Genomic DNA, 20,409 nt, shown 5'->3' on the forward strand with positions numbered 1-20,409 from the left:
CTCCACCCATTTGGTTCGTCGCTGGAGTACGTCGGTGTGTAAATAGTGCCGACCTAATAGCAAATCTTATTCACCTAGTTTGTGGTAAAAATCTGCCTCATTTTAGCTGATTTTCTGTGCAATGAAGAGAGTAAAAGCGAGCAAGATGCCCACTAACTTGCCATCTGTCAAAAGGACGTTACTATGGTTGGTTTCAGAAAAGGCTAAAAATGTTTGGTAACCCTCTTCGGTCTCTGTTTTTCTCCTGGATTCGCGCCCCGCTTCTAATCATGTGACATTGAAGGCATCAGCCTCACAGTCTGCGAACATCTGTGAGGAACGGTTTTCTTAATAAAAGCGACAGAAACGCATTTAAGGTTACCCTAACGAATCTGTATGAAAACACGAATAAGCAAATGAAACCTTTGTGCTTATGTATTTCCTCATTCAACTTAGACAACTGTGTAGCAATCCGAGCACATGCTAGCTCGATTGAACCAACATTCTGCTCTGCTGAAGCTGGGGCGCAGCAGCAGCAGCAGCGTAGGAGCCTCTGATCCGACGATCATTTCCGACAACTCCGTATGGATTTAACGCCTGCATGCGTTGCTGCTTGATGCTTCACAAGGGGATGATCACCAATTATTTTGAGGATGGGGGAACCTTGTGACCGTACAAACTTCAAGAAGTGAGTATCTTATGAGCCATGTTAAGTTTAGTTAGGTTCATTTTGACTAAACTGTGGGTACACAACAAAACATCCATGGCTAGCATGTGAGCTAAGCCGGGTGAACATTCATATAAGGGTCGGTTATACCTTTATATTAAAATGTCCAAATGCAACTTTACATTGTGTATGCTATAATTTGCAGTGGGTGAGAAAAAAAAACACGTCTGCTTGTTCATAATATGACAATTTAATTTCAAATATCGACGAAAACGACACAAAACGGTCTGTTAGCACACTTAGTGCTAATGCTATTTGTAGTGCTAGATCTAGCCAGCATTGCTAGTGTTAGCCTCTGATGCGAGGAGATGTCGTCGAGCTGAGCTTTTGGTGAATGTTTTTAGATTCAGCAGATCTGAGTAAGTGAACCCCCCACACAATTTGTTTACAACTACACAGTCGTTTACATGGAAGTATTATCACGAGGCAAGATAATAAAGGTGTCACAACATGAGCTAACAAATTCTTCAAACATGGCTCCCGTGTGGTTGCTATGCTATTTTACTTAAGCTAGCCAAGCTTGTTTAGATTAATTTATTTAAATGCAATCAGAAGTTAATAGCTAACTTAATTATCTGTCTATACTATAACTACCATGTACAGCATTTAGAACGGCTAGAAACTTGCTTCTGACACAACTAATCATTTAGCAGCTCGTTATCACATCGGAAACGTCGCTCCTTTTAAAGGCCATGTTTTGGCTGGATCCACTCCTCCTATCCAGACCATGCTGCCATTAGATTTCAAGTTTTGTTTGAAAACAATTTTTGTCGAGTAGGATATTAATGTAGAAATACATTTTATAAGGACTAAGTTTAACCGTGTAAAGCCACTTGCTTGCTTTCGAGAGTTGTGGTAATAAAATGCACGTTTATCAACCAACGTTTTTGTGTATCGTCACTATTTTTAAAGATAAACGTGCATGCAGCCCCTTATCTGATTCGTGTGGTATGCTCCTACAGCATTGGAGACTATTGGCCCAGCATGCTGAAAAAGGGAACACTTACCTTTGTACAGAGATGGCAGAAAGTGGAGTGCATACTGTAAAAATGTCATTGCAATTATTTGAATATTCTTACATTGCATAATTTTCAAGTAAGATTTATTTTCTAACAGGTGGGTCACAAAGTTATCAAACATTCATATTATAAAGAAGAGACTTTTATGTTCCAAAACTGCATAGTATGATTTGTTGCTCAAAGACATTACTACCTCTGAATAACATTAATTGATGGCAACACATCATCGAAGAAGGATTTCTTTTTAATTGCAGGGACAGTCTGGTTCTTCCTGGGGTTTTTTTTTTTTTTAAGTCTTATGCACTGATTCTGACCTAGCAGAGTAAATGCTGCAGTTAGGATATATCTGCAGATCTGAAAAAGATTAGGTTCCGCCTTTACGGGAACTTTTTTTTCTCCCTCCATAACTGATTGTCATTTTCGAAAACACCTGGATCCACACTGAACCGTTTTCAAAAATAATTATATCTGTACACAGAACTGGCCAAAGCTCTGTTGTTTACTTTCCTAGACCTGTAAGGGATAAAATATTAGACATACGCAAAAACCCTCCACATGAGATTCGTAAATGATACAAGAAAACAAGAATGGCAAACAATAAAACGAGTGTGGAGTCTTTTGTAGAATGTTTCCAGCTGCTGCAGTATTGGGTTATAGGTCAGGTTAGTTAGAGGTTGGGCTAATTCATCAGCGTTTTAAAAAAAAAGAAAAAAGAAAATGTATGCGTCTTTGCTCTGGAACTTTTTAATGAGTTCCAGAGTGAGACAATTCACTCTGGAACTCGTTTAAACTCCTCTGAAACTCTGTCTCCATCCAGTTTTTGGAAAATTTGTTACCGTGTGGATGGGCCCTTAGGTAACTTCTTTAAGCAACTGTTTAAGAAGCAGTCAAGAAATCTTTTATCACAACAAAGCTGCATCATATGAATTCATATAAAGTGCTTACCTGCCTGGTAAAAGCTTCGGCAATGAGAGAGTAACAACCTGATATTCTTCTCTTGATTTGAATCATCAAGAGAAGAAAGTGGAAGAAGAGAATCCACCCCTGTTAGAACTATTTGACTTTTGTAATGTCAACAGACCCATTAGATAGAAATCTTATGGTAATTAGTGAGAAGAGCAGCTTGAATTGTTGACTGTTTTTCTTAGATTTACAAATGTATGCCATTGTGTGTTTATTATTACCAAACGTAGAGGGGACACATGAACTAAGGAAATTTCTTGGAGCTTTGCTTCATTGTTCAGTATACATGTATATTTCTCAGACCCAGATTGTACCTCAACATTCAAGGGAGAGTTAGAACATTTTATTGCATAATATTGTAAGAGTAAGACAATACTTGTCTTAGGGCTGACTTTGTAACCGTTTCAACTACTGATGTCACCTTTCCTGTTTCATTCACAGTTTTCTCTTTTTTATTTTTAAGTAGCTATGAAGTATAGTGGCAAAAGCTACAACTGTGCAAGTTACTCAACAGTTTTTTTTTTTTTGCTAGGTAACCAAAGTAAGTGAGTTAGTTGATGCCACCCGTCTTGCTTTGCTGGCCTTTTCCTCTGTTGCTCTGCCCAGGCACGTGCAGAGGGGGGAGCTGGGGGTGCTTGAGCACCTGCCCTTTTTTCTCCTTGCCCCCAAGTGCCCTTTTGGTCAATTTATTTATTTATTTTTTTGGTATTATTATTTCCTAAGCCCTCTTCTGACACATAAAAACATGTACTAAAATTCTTTGCTTTTTTGTTTCTTTTTTGTATAACATAATAAGCCGGTCACCTTGTTACCTTTGACCTTTTGCCCGTGACGCAAGACGTAACTGCCTCTCGCGCAGTGAGATGAGGCGGCTAACTGGAGCTAACTGGAGATCAACGTAGCGAACGTTCCAGATTACAGAACAGTTTTGGGTGAATAAAGTGGAGTAGACTTGCTACTTGTCAGATGACGGAAAATGTTGAAGTATCGTTACTGCTTCAGCTCAGAGTAACGGTTTAAGCAGAGATGTAATGAAATACAACAGACACGGACAGGCCTCTGCGTCTGCCTTTCTCTGAAGGACTACTGAGCGGGAGGAGACAGCCAGGTGAGGAAAAACTGTTCTTATCTATCGATTCAGTATTTTTATCATACAGACATTAGGCTGTTGTTGTTGTGCTATTAGCTAGTTGATAGCTAACGACTTTACTAGCAAAGCAAGATAACTGAAAAGCGTCTTCCCCGTATCTTTAATGATATCAGTCATTCTTCAGTATCGCTTATGCAATAAGGGCACATCGCCCGTCCAAAACCGATCATCTCCATACTGAATATATGTCCGATCTTCTAATTTCCTTTGCTGCATAATGTACATTTCATTTATTCGAGCGTTAGATAAATGTATCTTGAAGGAGAATAACACTGAAATAATAGTCCAACAAGGATATTCATTTAGAATAAAAAATGACTCGCCCTGAATTACCATGATAGATATAATGTATGTAATAAAAGTGCCATTAATGAAGGGGAAAAAAACTCAACCCAGACTAAGTTTGGGGTCTGGTTTGCAGAGTGTGAAGTTAAATTTTTTTCCCAATTATTCAATGGAAAAAAAAATAACCTCAGTTAAGTAAAATAAAATTGTAATCAAAACTTTTGGAATTGTAATGATTCCTTTAAAAAAAAGTTTTGTTTAAAAGACTTTTTAAAAATGAAATAACTCATTTTTACCAAACATAAACATTTATTTGCACACATCAGAAATCTTTTGTGATTTTAGGCCCTGCCCACGACGTCATGTGAGAATCACAAGCAAAATTTTGAGTCACAAACAAACTTAGAATAGCAAGAACATTTTTATGACAAGTGCAAATAAGTTTGTTTTGCAAAAAAGAAAGTTAACTTCATGAGTCAAAAATGTGTGATTTAAAAGTTTTTTTTAAGCAAAACTCGGTAGGCTTTTCTTATGGTGACATGCATTAACAATTCAATATTTGCTTTTGTTTTTGTTTTGTTTTTTTCTTTTTTCTGCAGTTCCACGTTAAAGTTTGATGCAGCTCTGCTTTCCTGAATGGATCGTCTTCATCTCCACTGCAAGTGCAGCAAACGGGCAACTCTTTTTTTATAGATTGCAGTACACTAAAAGGTGGCATTGTGCCCTTGTTTATATTTTTAATAGTGTAATTCTGTAAAGACAAAATATGTCTGATTTACATATCTTGCTAAATTACGGGTTTGAATATTGCAATACTTTCCTATAACAAAATAGACCTGCAGAAAGAAATTACTAATAAAATATCTTACATATGCATAGTTGTATGCTCTATATGGAGATGTTCGTTAGCTTTGATTGTATATGTCACATTTTTGTAATGTATCATTGTTTATTAAACTCTGAAAGCTGAGTGGCTTTGTTAATATTTTGTCCTAGAATGTGTTTAGATCTGCCCTTTTTTGTTGTTGAGCACCTGCCCCTTTAGTGGCCTCTGCACGGCCCTGTCTCTGCCTACAGAGGAAAGGCGTACGCTGCTTTGCACTTTTTGTGCAAAGCAGTTTATGCTTTGCACAAAAGAAATGTATTAAATTTAATTAACAAAATTTATTAAATTTAATTAATTAAAAAAATGTAATTATTTTTTTTTTTCTTTTTGCAGAAAATTGTTTCTGGCTGTTTTGGCCAGTGAAGCTTATTTCATTTTAAAATTCTGTTTCTTCTTGTCAGATGTGGCGTCACTTTGGAGGTTCTCTGATTTGGATTATTGTCAGCCAGCAGCCTCTTCAGGCCTACTAACCGTAGGCGTGTTTCTCCATGGACACTCTTCTGAAGTCAGAGCTCAGGTATTACACAGCAGCAACTGTTATCTCGGTGTATATTTGTGCTATAATTTACGCACGTTCCCTATCGCACTCTCTTCTGGTAAAATGTTCACCTTAAAGTCTGTAAAGGTGCAAGATTTAACTATAATTTCTAGGCTTTTTTTTTCTTTCTTTTTTTCAAATACGGTGGGCAGTTCATTATGTGCAATATTTTGCATCGTAGGTGGTACTCTGTATTTCAGTTTGGCTCCCAGATAAGCTGAGGCGATGTCAAGAAAGCACTGCAAGATTGGTCAAACACATTTCTCTCCCTGTAGACGGAACATCAAAGGAGTTTGCAAGTCATGAATAAAAGCCCTTGGGCTTTTGCTCTTGAAGGAAGCACATGCTGCGGGTCTTCTATCCTCAATCAGTGGCAGTTGAAAACCGTCAGCAAACAGTTTTAGCTATTTGTTTACTTGAAGCAAAAAATAGTTTATGTCGAAGATAATGTTGTAACTGCATAAGATTCAATCTGCTGTTAGTTTGACTGAAGGCTTCTTGTACAACTCTTTTTATTCTAACGGATTGTCCCTGCAGAAACATCCCATTTTAAAGGGCAGAGAGAGAGGGGGGGAAAAAAAAGGAAAAAAGAAAACTCAAGGGAATAAACGACCCAAATGTTATTCAGTTTTCATAAGCCCGGTCTAAGAAAAGCACGCACTTAATAGAACAAAAATCATATAGTCACACTGGCTGAATATCAGTTGCTGGTCCCAGCATTTCACAGTTAGCTGTGGTAATATGTTAGATTGGTGTTTTTATTTACCTAAAAACCTTACAAATACATCGAGTCACATCCCCAAGCTTCAGACTGGGGCTTATTAGCATATAAATGAAAAGAAGTTCAAGATTTACATTCTTTCTGCCAATTTGGTGGGATGGACAATTAATTTCAACAATTAACCTGGGAGCTCCTGGTTTTGTTTCATTATTAGGTCTTTGTTCTTCATAAATGAATTTTAAAGTGTATTATTATATACTGTCTGCTCAGATTAATCCAAATTCAGCGAAATTGAAGACAGTGCTTCACTGCAGATGAACAATGGCCTAACTGAAAAAGCAGTCTTGGAGTTTTCGAAGGTAAAGAGCTGAGATGTTCTGCGTTGGCTTCCTTATTAATCAGATCTGACCAAGTGGAAATTGACTTTCTGAAGGCAACGATCGCGCACAGAAAGACTCACTAACACTTAATTAAAGGCAGTCGACGTTGGTGGAAGCTTGCAAAGCAAATTTCAGCGTTCCTTCGCAATCTGGAATTTACATGCCATGCAGCCCTTTGAAAGCAGAGAACAGTATTTGCTCTTCCAGACTTTATTTCAAAGCCATCCATCCATCCAATTTTCATGTTTAAAACCTGATCATTTTACAACTTTATTCTGAAAAAAATCGACTTAAATGAACGTAAAAAATGTGTCTGGAAACGTGGACTTTTGTTATTAAAAATGTATCGGAACCCTGAAGTTGCTGTTAAACTTTCACCATGAAGTGCTTCAGTTTCTCTTCTGGTCTGATGTCCTTACTCCAGTGTTGAAAGAGGAATTAAATGTGTTGACTTGAAGTTAATTAAAGCATGAAGCCCAAACTATGTGGCTGCACTGGGCTGAAAAGCTGCTCTATATGTGCTGGTTGGCTGTCACTTCTCCTTTTCTTTGTGAATGGAAATATAGTAGAGATTGGGTTCAAAAATTGATTTTTATGTATATTTTTTAACCCTGATCTCCAAAACTAATTATTAATGTAATATACTCATAGTTAAGGAAGAGGTATAATGTTTGAAATTTTAAATGTTTGTAGCGAAAAAAACAGTTTATGCTAAGATTTGTTCAGATGCATATCGCCGTTAGTTGGGTTATCTTGTAAAATGGTACTAATCACTGTGGACCGATTAGTACCATAGTGATTAGTGTGGTACTAATTTTTATGCATAAGTTTTAACAAGGAATCTGTAAAACCACTTTTGCCTTTTTCTCTTGTTTCTTTATGTTCTCAATGAAACACAGACAGGAAGGAAGTGCTGCTTCTGTAAGTTAATTTGATAATACTCTACAGTTTTGAGAATTTCAGCAACTTGATTATTTATTTTTTATTTTTTTGTTGTGCATTCTTTTCCCTATAGGTGAAGGTGGAGGGTCTATCCACGTCAGCTCTGATTAAAAGCTTGTCTCCCCGAGTCATGCTGTCCAATCATCTTTTACCAAAAGGGACCATGAGGGTCAACCTGGAAGATCAGGGTCGTCAGAAAGTGTCCTTCAGCTTCTCGCAGACAAAAAAGCCGCTGCAGAGTTCATTCTTCATATCTGCCAATTCTGATACGACTGTCACTGACCCTCACAATGCCTCATCTCAGTCTATCTTGGACAAAGTGGGAAAGAATACGGAAAGCAAAACGGAGCAAAAGCAGGCAGCCTTGGCGCCGTCATCTACACCGGAGAAACGTTCTCAAACGTCGGCCTCGCCCTCAACTCGACTCCAAAAAAACTTAGGAAAGATGCATTTTAAGAAGCAAATTATTAGCGTTTCTGTTACTGAAGAGAGTCCGAAGGCTGATACGTCTGAGGAGGTGCACGTCTCTGAATCAGAGGTCAACTCTCAGAGTGACACTGAAGCTCCAGCTCCCCCGCCTGAGAACGTCATTAATGACGGCTCCCCTAAATATGTAGCCACTGAATCCTCTGAGACAAAAGAAGATTCTAACCTCAAGAAATCACCTTCCTCGTCCGGAAAAGATGGCGAAAGTTCCAGTTGTACTGATCGGGATTCTAATGTGTACAAAAGGAAAACCAGGTCACAGTCAGACAATGCTCCTCCTTGCTCTGAATCTGACGGTGACTTGACCCACGCGTCTTCCAGCCGCAAATCAGAAGATTCAAAAAGCAAAACAAGCTCTGACAGCCGGGTCAAAGAGGCAAAAAGGTCTTCCTCTAATTCACATGCGGGGGAAAAGGAGAAAAATTCCTCCAAGCGCACAGAGACTCAAGAACGGTCTTCTAGTTACTCCAAGTCTGATCGTGATTCTAGGATGCCTTCCTCTCGCTCGTCTCGCTCGGACAAGGACCGCAGGAGATCCAGGACTAGATCACGTTCTAGATCAAGAGGCTCTCGGACAAGTTCGTCTCACTCCAGATCCGAGAGGTCCAGGTGTGACAGAGGTTCTCGCTCGGAGAGATCGTACTATCACGAATCTGATCGGCGGTCCCACAGGAGTTCTCCACGCAGGGAGAAAAGACGTTCCCGCTCTCGGACTGAAAGAACTCGGTACAGTTCTGACTCTGAGGACGACCACAGAAAAACGAGGACGAGGACGTCCGGGTCCAGCAGGTCATCTAATTATTCTAGCTCACATAAAGCATCACAGTCATCTTCCTACTCGAGGTCAGAGAAGTCTTCAAAATCTTTAGAGTCTCCTCACCCCTCAGAGACTGACAAAAGGACACAGTCATCAAAGTCTGAAAGGACTTCAAAGCGTTCCTCAGACTCAGATTCCCAACATAGGTGCTCTCCTGATTTGGACTCCAGTTCCCGCAAATTTAGCAGTCATCACAGGTCTGACACCAGTACCAAATCATCTTCTTCTAGTACACATAGCAAGTCCCAATCACATGACAAGAACAGAAAAAACAGCTCCGGTGATTCAGAGGGAGAACACAAAACAAAACCTCAGTCTTCTGAAGTAAATACAAGTTTGTTGGAGAACAGTAAAGACTCTCAAGAGAAAACAAGTAGACCAGGATCAAAGCAAGTAACTCCCTCTAGGTCCTCCATAAAATCCCCTAGACATCACAGTCAGTCAGATGACATGTTTTATAGTCCTGCCAAAGCGCCATCATGTGAAACCACGGCAGAATGTAGTCCTCAGACAGAAAGAGAAAAGTCAGATTCAGAACCAGGTGAGGATGCACAGGGCGGTCAGGGTGATACGGAGATGGTTTTATCTACTGAAAAGACTTTGCAAGAATGTTTAGGAAAGACGGAGCAAGTAAAACCAGTACTTGAACTAGAACCTGAAAATGCCTCAGCTACAACCTCGATCGAGAACCTAAAGCTTGTCGACGTCACTCTGGAAAACGTGTGCAATGTGAAGGCCAGCGAGTCGGAGTTGAACTTAACTCCAACTGTTTTAAATTCAGTTGAAAGCGAAAATAGTGTTATCGGCAAAGTGCCAAAACCCTCTCTTGATGCTACAGAAACAAATGATGAGATCCAGCAAAACACTAATTTGGAGATTGTTGAACCAAATGACGTTTTGGCAGCCGAAAATCAATATGACCCACAAAAATCTGATTTGCCCTGTCTAGAAGCTGAAAGTCAGCTTTCGGAAGGACAACAAAGTAAAGATGCCGCCAAAAAGAGTACCTGCACTACCAGAAAGTCTCGCTGGGATATTGTCGGGCAAGACTCATGTGAAAATGATAATTCAAACAGGGCTGTTTGTGCAGAAAGCAATCTCAGCCCTAAAAAAGTGGTATCCGTCAAAAGAATTGAATTCTCTAATGACGGTGCTCAACATGACCTGGACAGTAAAGGTAGCATTCAGTCCAGAGATGCTAAACATTCCAACGTGGAGCAGGATGTCTCTTTAGTGACCTTTAAACATGAAGACCAAAGTGAGCCTTCGCAAGCAAGCACCAGCATTGACCGCTGTGATTTCAGTTGTACTACTCATAAACCGTACACAGATGAGCCTTCACACATGAACGATCAGTTATCCCAGATTCACTTAGCCACGTTAGGAAACATCCAGAATATTGATGCCTGTGAGAATAAATTAAAGGAGAGCACACACAGGAATAAATCCAGTAAAAGAACAGCCGCCGACCAGGATATGCTAGCAACGCCCAGTGACGCCAGTGACAGCGACAACTCCGCGTACGACTCAGATTGCGACAATGCCATAAAGCAGTTTCACTCTGTGGTTGTAGTCCCCAAGCATTCCTCCCTGACAAAAGATGGACAAGCCTCTTCATGTACCCCTTTACGTATTTCAGAACAGCCCGGCACCCAATCGGGAAAATCTAACCAAGTTAACGCACAACAAACGCAAACCACGACAACTAGCTTTGCTGAGTCGCCTCATATCGCCGTGCTCTGTCAGTCCCAGAGCAACATGATTGATAGCACCAGTCACTCAGAAGGTTCCAACGCCATCGGCGGTCAGCTTTTCGGAGCCGATCATACCGGTGCCCAACGAAGTGCAACGGATTCAATCCCTTTGCTTGATCATTCCAGACAATGTGAGCAAAGTTTGAAGCATCGTGAGATAAGCAGTCAAGGCGAGCAGGTGCACTTGCAGTACCAACCCAACACCCTCTCTGACAATATCAACAGCAAGATGAGTTTCAGCTTGGGCTGGGATTTATCTCAACCAGAGCAGCCTACCAGCACATGCCAGCAGCCCGACAGCAGCTACGGACCACAGTTAAACACTAAAGCAACCGCAACAGATTCCAAGGAGCCAGAGCAAAGTATTCACTCCGGTACGCACCAGTTGCCAAACATGCAAACCATCAAAAGACCTTACCTCCATACGCACCACGAACATTATCAGGAACCTTTGAGTGAAATCCACCCGGACTCGCTCACGAATGACCACGATGACTACAGAGCGGAAAAGTCATCGAGTCATAATAAAGCACTAAACACTCCAGGATCAGCGAGCTCAGTGCAAGGTCCTGAAATTAGCAGCAACAGCAGGGGCCCTGCTTTACCTGAGCCACCCAGAGAGGATAATCATAGACCCCACAGAAGTAGAGGACCGCCCAAGAAAAGGCGTCCGGAGATTGAGTCAGATTCGGACAACGAGGCAGAAGCTGGACCGTCTGGAAAAAGGGAGCGTCAAGAAGATGTTGCAGTTTCTAAAGAAGTAAAAGCCGAGGTAGACCGACCATCGCTCACTCTACGCAACTTTCAAGATAGCGGCAGATGGAAAGACTTGGCCAAGATTAAAAAGATGCCCCCTTACTTTGACTTAATTGAGGAGAACAAGTACCTAACTGAGAGGTAAAGAGATGTCCAGCAACCTTTTATATTGTCAGAGTAACATTTATATATATTTTTTTATTCTTTAGAGTTTGACAGATTAACTTTTTGTAACATCTCTTGTAGAAAGAAAAGCAAATCTCATCGAGATATCAAGAGGATGCAATGCGAGTGTCCAGTGTTGTCGCGAGAGGACCGCGCAAAAGGAGTGATGGCGTGTGGAGAAGACTGTTTAAACCGACTCCTTATGATTGAATGGTAAGTCGCAAAGAAACACTTTTGCAGCTTAAAAGAACTTTGCTTTAGAAGTGAACATTTTGTAAACCTCGAAATCCTCAGAAAGAAGCGAGTCGCTGAGGAAATAAGTCAATACTGTTTAAGCACAGGAGGTCTCGTATTTAACATCCTTAAACCATTTAAAATCCCTGATTTGCTTCCAGTGAGTCAAAATGAATTCTATATATATATGTTTTTATATATCTTGCAGAAAAGATTTTAAGGATTTCCAGAAATCTTTCAATTTTGGTGCATTGAATTTTGTTGCTTCAATATGTTTAGATAATTTGTTTTTATTGTAATTGTTAAACTACATAGTGCTCTGGATGCTACTACTGCTAAGCTAGTGTAGTTCACACTAAATCAGATAATTCTTTTATTAAATATGTTGTTTTTATCTTCCTTGAAAAGAAAAGGTGAATCTGGTGTCTGAAGGCCTTTTGCACTGAATTGTAGTTAAATTTGCATTTGTACGTCGTTTTGGATTCAAAGCGGCTGCCTAACGCACAAGCAACAAGCCAAAGTATATAACATGCATATTTTCACATCACTTTTATTGTTTTCTTTCTTCACAGCTCGTCACGGTGCTTGAATGGAGCATATTGCTCTAACCGTCGCTTCCAGATGAAGCAGCACGCGGACTTCGAGGTCATCCTCACAGAAGACAAAGGCTGGGGACTGCGTGCTGCTAGAGACTTGGTTCCGTAAGAGTTCTAGCTGTTGTCTTTGTTAGATATTATTATTCGCAAGATTTTTAAATTTTTTTAAATTTTTTTTTTAGCTCTGTCTCATTTTGCATAGTGTCAAAAAATATATAATTTCCTTGTTGAGTCATAATTTAATGAGACGCTTTGCTGTTGGTTGTTAAGGTCGTAGTTTGAGATCAGAACCATAACTGGTTCTGTTTTTTTTTTTTGTAATTTCAGAAACACATTTGTCCTGGAGTACTGTGGCGAGGTGTTGGACCACAAAGGGTTCAAATCAAGGGTGAAAGAATATGCTCGCAACAAGAACATCCACTACTACTTCATGGCACTAAAGAATAATGAGGTGAGCGAGGCTGTGATAGACTGTAAATGACCACCTGAATGACCGAATGAATGAAACGGTAACCTTCCTGTTGCCGCGTTGCATCTCTGCAGATCATCGATGCGACATTGAAGGGTAACTGCTCGCGATTCATGAACCACAGCTGTGAGCCAAACTGCGAGACCCAAAAGGTACTGAAGCAAAAACAACTTTTAAGCAATTTATTTCTGAAAGTTCTGTCGTCTGAAATGTATTCATTTCCAAAACGCTTCTCTAGTGGACAGTCAACGGCCAGCTCAGAGTCGGGTTCTTCACCACCACGGCCGTCGCTGTGGGAACTGAACTGACGTTTGATTACCAGTTTCAGAGATACGGGTGAGATTTTCCTCCAGTTGTCTTTTATGCCTGAATTGCATTTGTGGCAGATTTTAAGTCATCATCGTAGAGAGAATATTTAAGAGGGCTTCACCTTTGCTTTTTCTAATTGCTGTGCAGGAAAGAAGCGCAGAAATGTTTCTGTGGGGCCCCCAGCTGCAGAGGCTTCCTCGGTGGTGAGAACAGAGTCAGCGTTCGAGCGGCTGGAGGGAAGATGAAGAAAGACCGCAGCCGAAAGAACGCTCTCACCACGGTCAGTCTTAGCAGCGCCACGACGGCGGCATTTCTCCAATTATACTTTATTAGTACCTTTTGGAGATATGCGTGTTCACTCCAAGAAAAAAATATTTTAGCAATAGTTCAGTGGAACCACATTTTTTTCCACAGGTGGATGAGGAGCTGGAGGCGTTGCTGGAGAATGGAGAAGGCCTGTATGACGAGAAGCAGGTGGTGTCTCTGTGCAGACTGATGGTCCGAGTGGAAACCATGGAGCAGAAGCTCCTCTGCCTTAAGCTCATACAAGTACGAACCCTCAATGCGGCTTCGCCTGCGCTGTTTGTGCCCGTCCCTGAAATCCTCCCGGTGTGTTTCATGTGTTTTTGTTGTTGCACAGGACACCCAGAACCCATCGTGCCTGAAGCAGTTCTTGGATCATCACGGCTTGTCCTTGCTGTGGATCTTTATGGTGGAGCTCTCTGAAGCTAAAGGCAACAGCGCTAATAACAACAAACTGCAGCTAGAGGTGAGATTTATTATACGTTTTTGTTAAGACGTTTGTAACCTACAGAAGTGTTTGTACACCAAAACTTTTACTCATTTTCTCATGTTATAACCATCAACTTTAATGTGAATAGTAAATATTTTTGAAAAAGGAATAAATGGCCCTCAAAATGTTTTTAAAAAAAAACCTGGAATGGTGTACATTTTTATTCAGCCCCACTGCAACCAACTTCCGCTAGTCTCCAAGTTAGTAAACAGAGACCACGTTGGTGTAAAGGACCCATTGTGACTAGCAGTTGCATAATATTCCTAATGAATGTCTACAGAGGATTAAGGCAGCAATGTGCCAGTTGCTTTCTGGGATTTTTGAAGTATTTGCATGTTTTGCCCGCCCTCAGGCCAGCTCAAGTAAACATTTAGAATATTTTGCATATATTCAATTACACACCAGCCCCAATTTGGCCTACGTTTGACCCACATGGTTAGATCAAAGCATAATAATGTAGATTTACATCCAACTGAAAATCAGAAACTCATCCATTCATCCATCCATTTTCTTCCGCTTATCCGGGGTCGGGTCGCGGGGGCAGCAGCTTCAGAAGGGAGGCCCAGACTTCCCTCTCCCCAGCCACTTCTTCCAGCTCCTCCGGGAGAACACCAAGGCGTTTCCAGGCCAGCCGAGAGACATAGTACCTCCAGCGTGTCCTGGGTCTTTCCCGAGGCCTCCTCCCGGTGGGACCTGCCCGAAACACCTCACCAGGGAGGCATCCAGGAGGCATCCTTACCAGATGCCCGAGCCACCTCAACTGGCTCCTCTCGACGTGGAGGAGCAGCGGCTCTACTCTACCGCTCCTGGATGACCGAGCTTCTCACCCTATCTCTAAGGGAGAGCCCAGCTACTCTGCGGAGGAAACCCATTTCGGCCGCTTGTATCCGTGATCTCGTTCTTTCGGTCATGACCCAAAGCTCATGACCATAGATGAGGGTGGGAACATAGATCGACCGGTAAATCGAGAGCTTCGCTTTTTGACTCAGCTCTCTCTTCACCACAACAGATCTGTACAGCGCCCGCTTCACGGCAGACGCTGCCCCAATCCGCATATCAATCTCCCGCTCCTTTCTTCCCTCGTTCGTCAACAAGATCCCCAGATACTTAACCACCACCCCAGTCTGCCAATCCATGGGAACTGCCCCCGATGTCCATGTGATATTGCAGAGTCACGTGAGCCAACACAACCCTACAACATCCAGAACCTTAAGGAACTCCGGGTGGATCTCATCCACCCCCGGGGCCCTGCCACTGAGGAGCTTTTTGACCACCTCGGCGACCTCGTCCCCAGAGATTGGAGAGCCCAACCCAGAGTGCACTGGGTTGGGTGTCCTGGTGCCTTATGTGCACTTGGCACCAGGACACCCTGGTGCCAAGTGCACATAAGGACACCCTTATGCTTGAACATGGTGTTTGTGATGGACAATCTGTGACGAGCACCGAAGTCCAACAACAGAACACCACTCGAGTTCAGACCGGGGGGGGCTGTTCCTCCCAACCACGCCCCTCCAGGTCTCACCGTCATTGCCCACGTGAGCGTTGAAGTCCCCCAGTAGAACAAGGGAGTCCCCAGGGGCACTCTCCAGTACCCCGTCTAAGGACTCCAAGAAGGGTGGGTAATCTGAACTGCTGTTTGGCCCATAAGCACAGACAACAGTCAGAACCCGTCCCCCCACCCGTAGGCGGAGGGAGGCTACCCTCTCGTTCACCGGGGTAAACCCCAACGTACAGGCGCCAAGATGGGGGGCAACAAGTATGCCCACTCCCTGCCCGGCGCCTCTCACCGTGGACAACTCCAGAGTGGAAGTACGTCCAACCCCTCTCAAGGAGACTGGTTCCAGAACCAGAGCCATGCGTCGAGGTGAGGCCGACTATTTCTAGCCGGAACCCCGGTGACCCGCGTCCTGCCGAGAGAACACCAGATCCAAAGTTTGTCTCCATCATAAGGGGTCTTCAGGCTACGCTTAGTCTGGTTCCTCACCTAGGACCTGTCTGCCTTGGGTGACCCTACCAGGGGCATAAAGCCCCAGACAGCATAGCTCCTAGGATCATTTGGACACTCAAACCCCTCCACCACGATAAGGTGGCAGCCAAAGGAGGAGAAAAAAAAATCAGAAACTGAACACAAAAATTCACAGATGCTACCCGTCCAGCCTGATGGAGCTTGAGCTACTTTTTATCAAAGATTGGGCAAAAATTTAAATCCCTAGGCATACAAAGCTTCTTGCTGGAACTGCAACAAGATGTTCTTCCTAGTATGGCCTCAGAGAGATTGAGACCACCCATCACATTTTTTTTGTAAGAATAATTAAAAGCCATGTTCCTCCCAGTATCGGACTAAACACTACGTTTGATTTTCTACGGCAAAAAAAAAAAAAAAATCTCACTAAGACACATGGAAGGCCGTTGTCATTTTGTCACAAAGTAGCATAAATTCTTTTGCAATTTATGCTAGTCATGAAGCCCTTGCTGTATCTAATCTGCATGCCTATAATCTCTTCTTACAGATCATGAAGACCCTGGCTGTGCTCCCCATCTCGACGAAGAACATGCTTGAAGAGAGCAAAGTCCTGACCCTCATCCAGCGGTGGGCTCAGATTAAAACCCTCCCTCAGCAGGCTGAGATGGATGGCTACTCCAGCGAGAACACGTCCCGGGCCCAAACCCCTCTCAACACTCCCGACGGCTCCTCTGCCAAAATGGCTCCGGAGCTGGATGGCGACGCATCCAAACCTGCCGTTTACAGGCGCCTCAAGATCATCAGCGAGAACAGCTTGGACAGCGCTCTGTCTGACGCCAGCAAGGCATCCGATGGGAAGGAGGACGAAGAGGAGGAGGAGGAAGCTGAAAACCTCAACGCCGACCCTCCCGATGGAGCGAGCTTGAAGGAAGAACACCTGAGCGAAGCTGTGGAGCCGACAAAAGAATCCGTGGAGGGGTTTGGGAAAGAGTTGCCAAGACAGGACGAGTCGGAAACGAGCTCAAACAGTCAGCAGCAGCCCCAGGATGTGGACATGAAAGATGAAGCAGAGTTAGATTCGAAGATTAAGGAGACAAACGAGGGTCCGACAAATGAAGCTGAGACTCCAAACGTTCCATGCGAGGAGGCGAGTACAGAAAACTCAGAAAGCGAAAAAGCGCCAGAAAAGGTGGAGTCAGAAGGAGACCTGGCCTCTGTTAAAATGGAGGAGCCAGAGAGTCAGTCCAACCAAACGGTTCCTGCAGATGTTCCGACCGAACAGCTGCAAGAGACGAAGGACACGCGAAAGGAGGCGGCGGAGGAGGAGGCGAGTACCGAGCCCCAGCTCGGCGAACCTGCCACAGAAGCTCCGCCGAACTCCGAGACCCCAGAGGCTCCTGTCCATGCCGAGGGGACGGCAGCCCAGGTGGAACCGTCGGTGATAGGAACGCCGTCTCAGGACGAAGAGGAAGGCGTGTCGGACGTGGAGAGCGAGAGGAGTCAGGAGCCCCACCTCAGTGTTTTGGACATCAGTGGCATGGCAGCCAGACTTCTGGAGAGCTGGAAGGACCTGAAGGTCAGTGAAATTAAGCCAGTCAACTTTGTGTAAATGTTTTAAATGTTGCGTCCCGAGAGCTCAAATTAACTGTCTGTTCAGGAGGTCTACAGGATACCAAAGAAGACTCAAGTGGAAAAGGAAGCAAGAGGTAGGACACATTGCAATATGTTTCTGGTTTGTTGGCACTGAATTTTTGAGTTTGATTTAATACATAAAAATTTCTTGCAGATCGCAGCCGTGATCGTGACTTGGCTTTGACGCCACGCACCGCCTCCGGCAGTCGGGAACGGGAAAGAGAGCGAGAGAAGGAAAGGGAGCGCGACAGAGAGAGAGACTACGACAGAGACCGAGACAGGGATCGGGACCGAGAGCGGAGCCGAGACCGGGACCGAGATCGGGACCGAGACCGAACCGCAGACAAAACCCCTCGCAACTCTGAGCGACGGAGAAGGCGCTCGCCGTCTCCGCCCCCCTTACCGTACGAGAGGAGCAGCCGCCGCAATGAAGAGCGGTAAAGCATTATGCACGTTTTTTGTTTTTTTATTATTTTGAATATGGAAATGATGTCTAGCTTCCTATTTATTATAAAATAACGTGCTTTTCACAATATCAAATACATCTTAAGGAAGCACAACTACAACACTATAACCAGAGAAAATAGCTGCCAAATTCATTTTCATTTTGTCCTCAACGGGCCGGTGACTTAGCAGTGTTCTGCTGAAAAGATTAAAGATCTTTCTCAATTAATACTTGGTAATACTCTGAAGTATGAGAAACAGAATGTGGGGTTTTCATTAGCTGTGAGCCAGTCATCAAGACTTCAAGAAATAAATGCTTGAACTATATCACTTTGTGTGTAATAAGTTTCTTTACTGTAGAAGTTCCACTTTACATAAAATAACTTTGCAGCGGTTTTCTGTTTTATTGAGACGCACCTTTACAGCATCTGCTAGAGAAAAACACTATCTGTTTTCCTCAAATTTTTAAGGTTTGACACGCCGAGCAGCAAGACACAGAGAGGAGCTGGAGGAAAGGAGCGCAACAAACTGTCCACAGAGGAGCGCAGAAAGCTGTTTGAACAGGAAGTTGCTCAGCAGGAAGCTCAGAAGCAACAGCAACTTCAACAGCAGCAGCAGCAACAACAGCAGCAGCAGCTCCAGACTCTGACTTATGACCCTCTAGTCTATGCCTCCAGCCCCGGCTTCATCACCTACCCTCCCGGGTACCCCATGCAGACCTTCGTGGATCCCACCAACCCCAATGCTGGCAAAGTCCTCCTGCCCACCCCTGCCGTTGACCCGGGCCTCAGCTACGAACAGACCTCTGCCCCAGACCTCAGCCTCCCCTCTCCTTCCTCCACATCCCAGGCCGCTCCGGTCTCTAACGTCTCCCAGCACATCACCACCACCAACCTCACCACAGCGAACCCACAGCAGTACACTCAGCCAGCCGTGGCAGCCCAGGAGGGAGGGGTGGCCGTGCTTTCTGTGTCGGCGCCACAGGCCCCTCAGGCGCAGGGTCAGCAGAGCTATGCCACGCTGTGGGACCCCACCACCCAGCAGGCGGTGACGGTGCAGACGCAGCCGGCCCAGCAGTACGCTGCGGCTCCGGGGCCGCCGCAGACGGCCATCTATTACCAGGGCCAGCCGTGCCAGACCATCTACAGCATCCCCACCGCTTACCCTCAGGCCAACGCTCCGGTCATACAGGTAGAGCTCCCAACGCCGAGCCTGTTCTGATCAGGACTTCACTGAGATTTTCTGATTTTCCCTAATGAAATCATATTTTCTTAATACAAAATGTGTAAATCTGCAACAGATGTGTTACAATGGCTTTTTTTTTTCTTTTCTAGATCTGGAGCTTGAAAATATTCTAAGCTTGTTGGCTTAGTTTTGTAATCTTTTTGTCGAGATGCTAATATATTTATTTAGCCAACAATTATTTTAGTTTATCATTCTGAGGTTCAATTGGATAAAAACAAAAATTGGCACATTTTGCAAAATGTGCCAATTGCAATATGGCACAATTGCAAAATGAGCTATATTTATGCATATTTATTCATAAATATGCATAAATAAATATGCATATTTGTTTATGCATAAATAGGCATAAATATGCCTATTTATGAATATTAGAAAAACAAAAAATAAACAATTCAATTCCTTTTTCAAATAAACATTTTATTACCTAAAACTCAACAGAACAACATTCATTCTGCTGATAGAAAAAACTTCTAACATGTGAACAGCTTAATCGCTTTGTGCTCGACTTGGCATCGAGACGATCAGCCTAATCCGTTGAATACTTTTTTAGATTAACCAACTAATTGGAAAGCAAAAGTTACTTGGGAGATTTTATTTTACACAATTGGAACCAGGTGAAGCTTTTCAATGATCAGTTCCTCACAGTTAATCTGAATAATCGTTTTAAGCCCTGAATATGTCGCACATCACAGCTCAGTTTCAGTTTTAGTTGAATGCACCAGCTCCGCCTAGTTGAATAGGTCGTGGGTATCAGTTGAGTCAGTCTGCTGTGTGTTTCCAGGCGTACACTGAGCCCACAGCCGGCTACCTGCATGGCCAGCCGGTGTATCCGGGTCATCAGCAGGGCGTGGTGGTGCAGCAAGGAGGCACAGTCACCACCATCGTCACATCCCAAACTGTGCAGCAGGTAATCACGACGACTGCTTAGTTTTGAATTTATAGACGCTGCCACCAGGCTTAGCAAGTTTTATTATAAAACTAAACATTCACATTTTTAGAAATGTACAATTTTCATACTTTCAGTGTGTTATGCTGTGATAATAAGACCATTTGAAGATAATTGTGGCTTTTAAAAGCAAGTGTTTATTAGAGGTGTGCCGATCGATCGGCCACCGATCATAATCTGCCGATTTCCGTAAAAAAGTGTACGATCGGT

General features: G+C 43.3%; 1 protein-coding gene across 2 annotated transcripts in view; it reads left to right on the forward strand.

Annotated features, from left to right (window-relative positions):
* The first annotated feature begins 161 nt into the window (after positions 1–161).
* setd2 (SET domain containing 2, histone lysine methyltransferase) overlaps positions 162–20,409 on the forward strand; it is a 27,305-nt gene continuing 7,057 nt past the window's right edge. The window contains exons 1-17 of one of the 2 annotated variants that reach the window (XM_008432572.3): positions 162–667; positions 5,411–5,526; positions 7,548–7,569; positions 7,664–11,544; positions 11,650–11,781; positions 12,375–12,503; positions 12,726–12,849; positions 12,942–13,019; positions 13,106–13,203; positions 13,324–13,456; positions 13,591–13,725; positions 13,817–13,945; positions 16,480–17,508; positions 17,590–17,638; positions 17,719–18,001; positions 18,479–19,199; positions 20,035–20,160. In XM_008432572.3, the coding sequence (XP_008430794.2) occupies positions 5,498–5,526; positions 7,548–7,569; positions 7,664–11,544; positions 11,650–11,781; positions 12,375–12,503; positions 12,726–12,849; positions 12,942–13,019; positions 13,106–13,203; positions 13,324–13,456; positions 13,591–13,725; positions 13,817–13,945; positions 16,480–17,508; positions 17,590–17,638; positions 17,719–18,001; positions 18,479–19,199; positions 20,035–20,160 (7,098 nt within the window). In that variant the 5' untranslated portion in view covers positions 162–667; positions 5,411–5,497. Of the gene's footprint in view, positions 668–5,410; positions 5,527–6,538; positions 6,628–7,547; positions 7,570–7,663; positions 11,545–11,649; positions 11,782–12,374; positions 12,504–12,725; positions 12,850–12,941; positions 13,020–13,105; positions 13,204–13,323; positions 13,457–13,590; positions 13,726–13,816; positions 13,946–16,479; positions 17,509–17,589; positions 17,639–17,718; positions 18,002–18,478; positions 19,200–20,034; positions 20,161–20,409 lie in introns of those variants that run through there. The other variant, XM_008432573.3, reaches the window with a different exon arrangement.

The sequence above is a fragment of the Poecilia reticulata genome, chromosome 16 (assembly GCF_904066995.2).
Source record: "Poecilia reticulata chromosome 16, P_reticulata-male-v2, whole genome shotgun sequence".
NCBI lineage: Eukaryota > Metazoa > Chordata > Actinopteri > Cyprinodontiformes > Poeciliidae > Poecilia > Poecilia reticulata.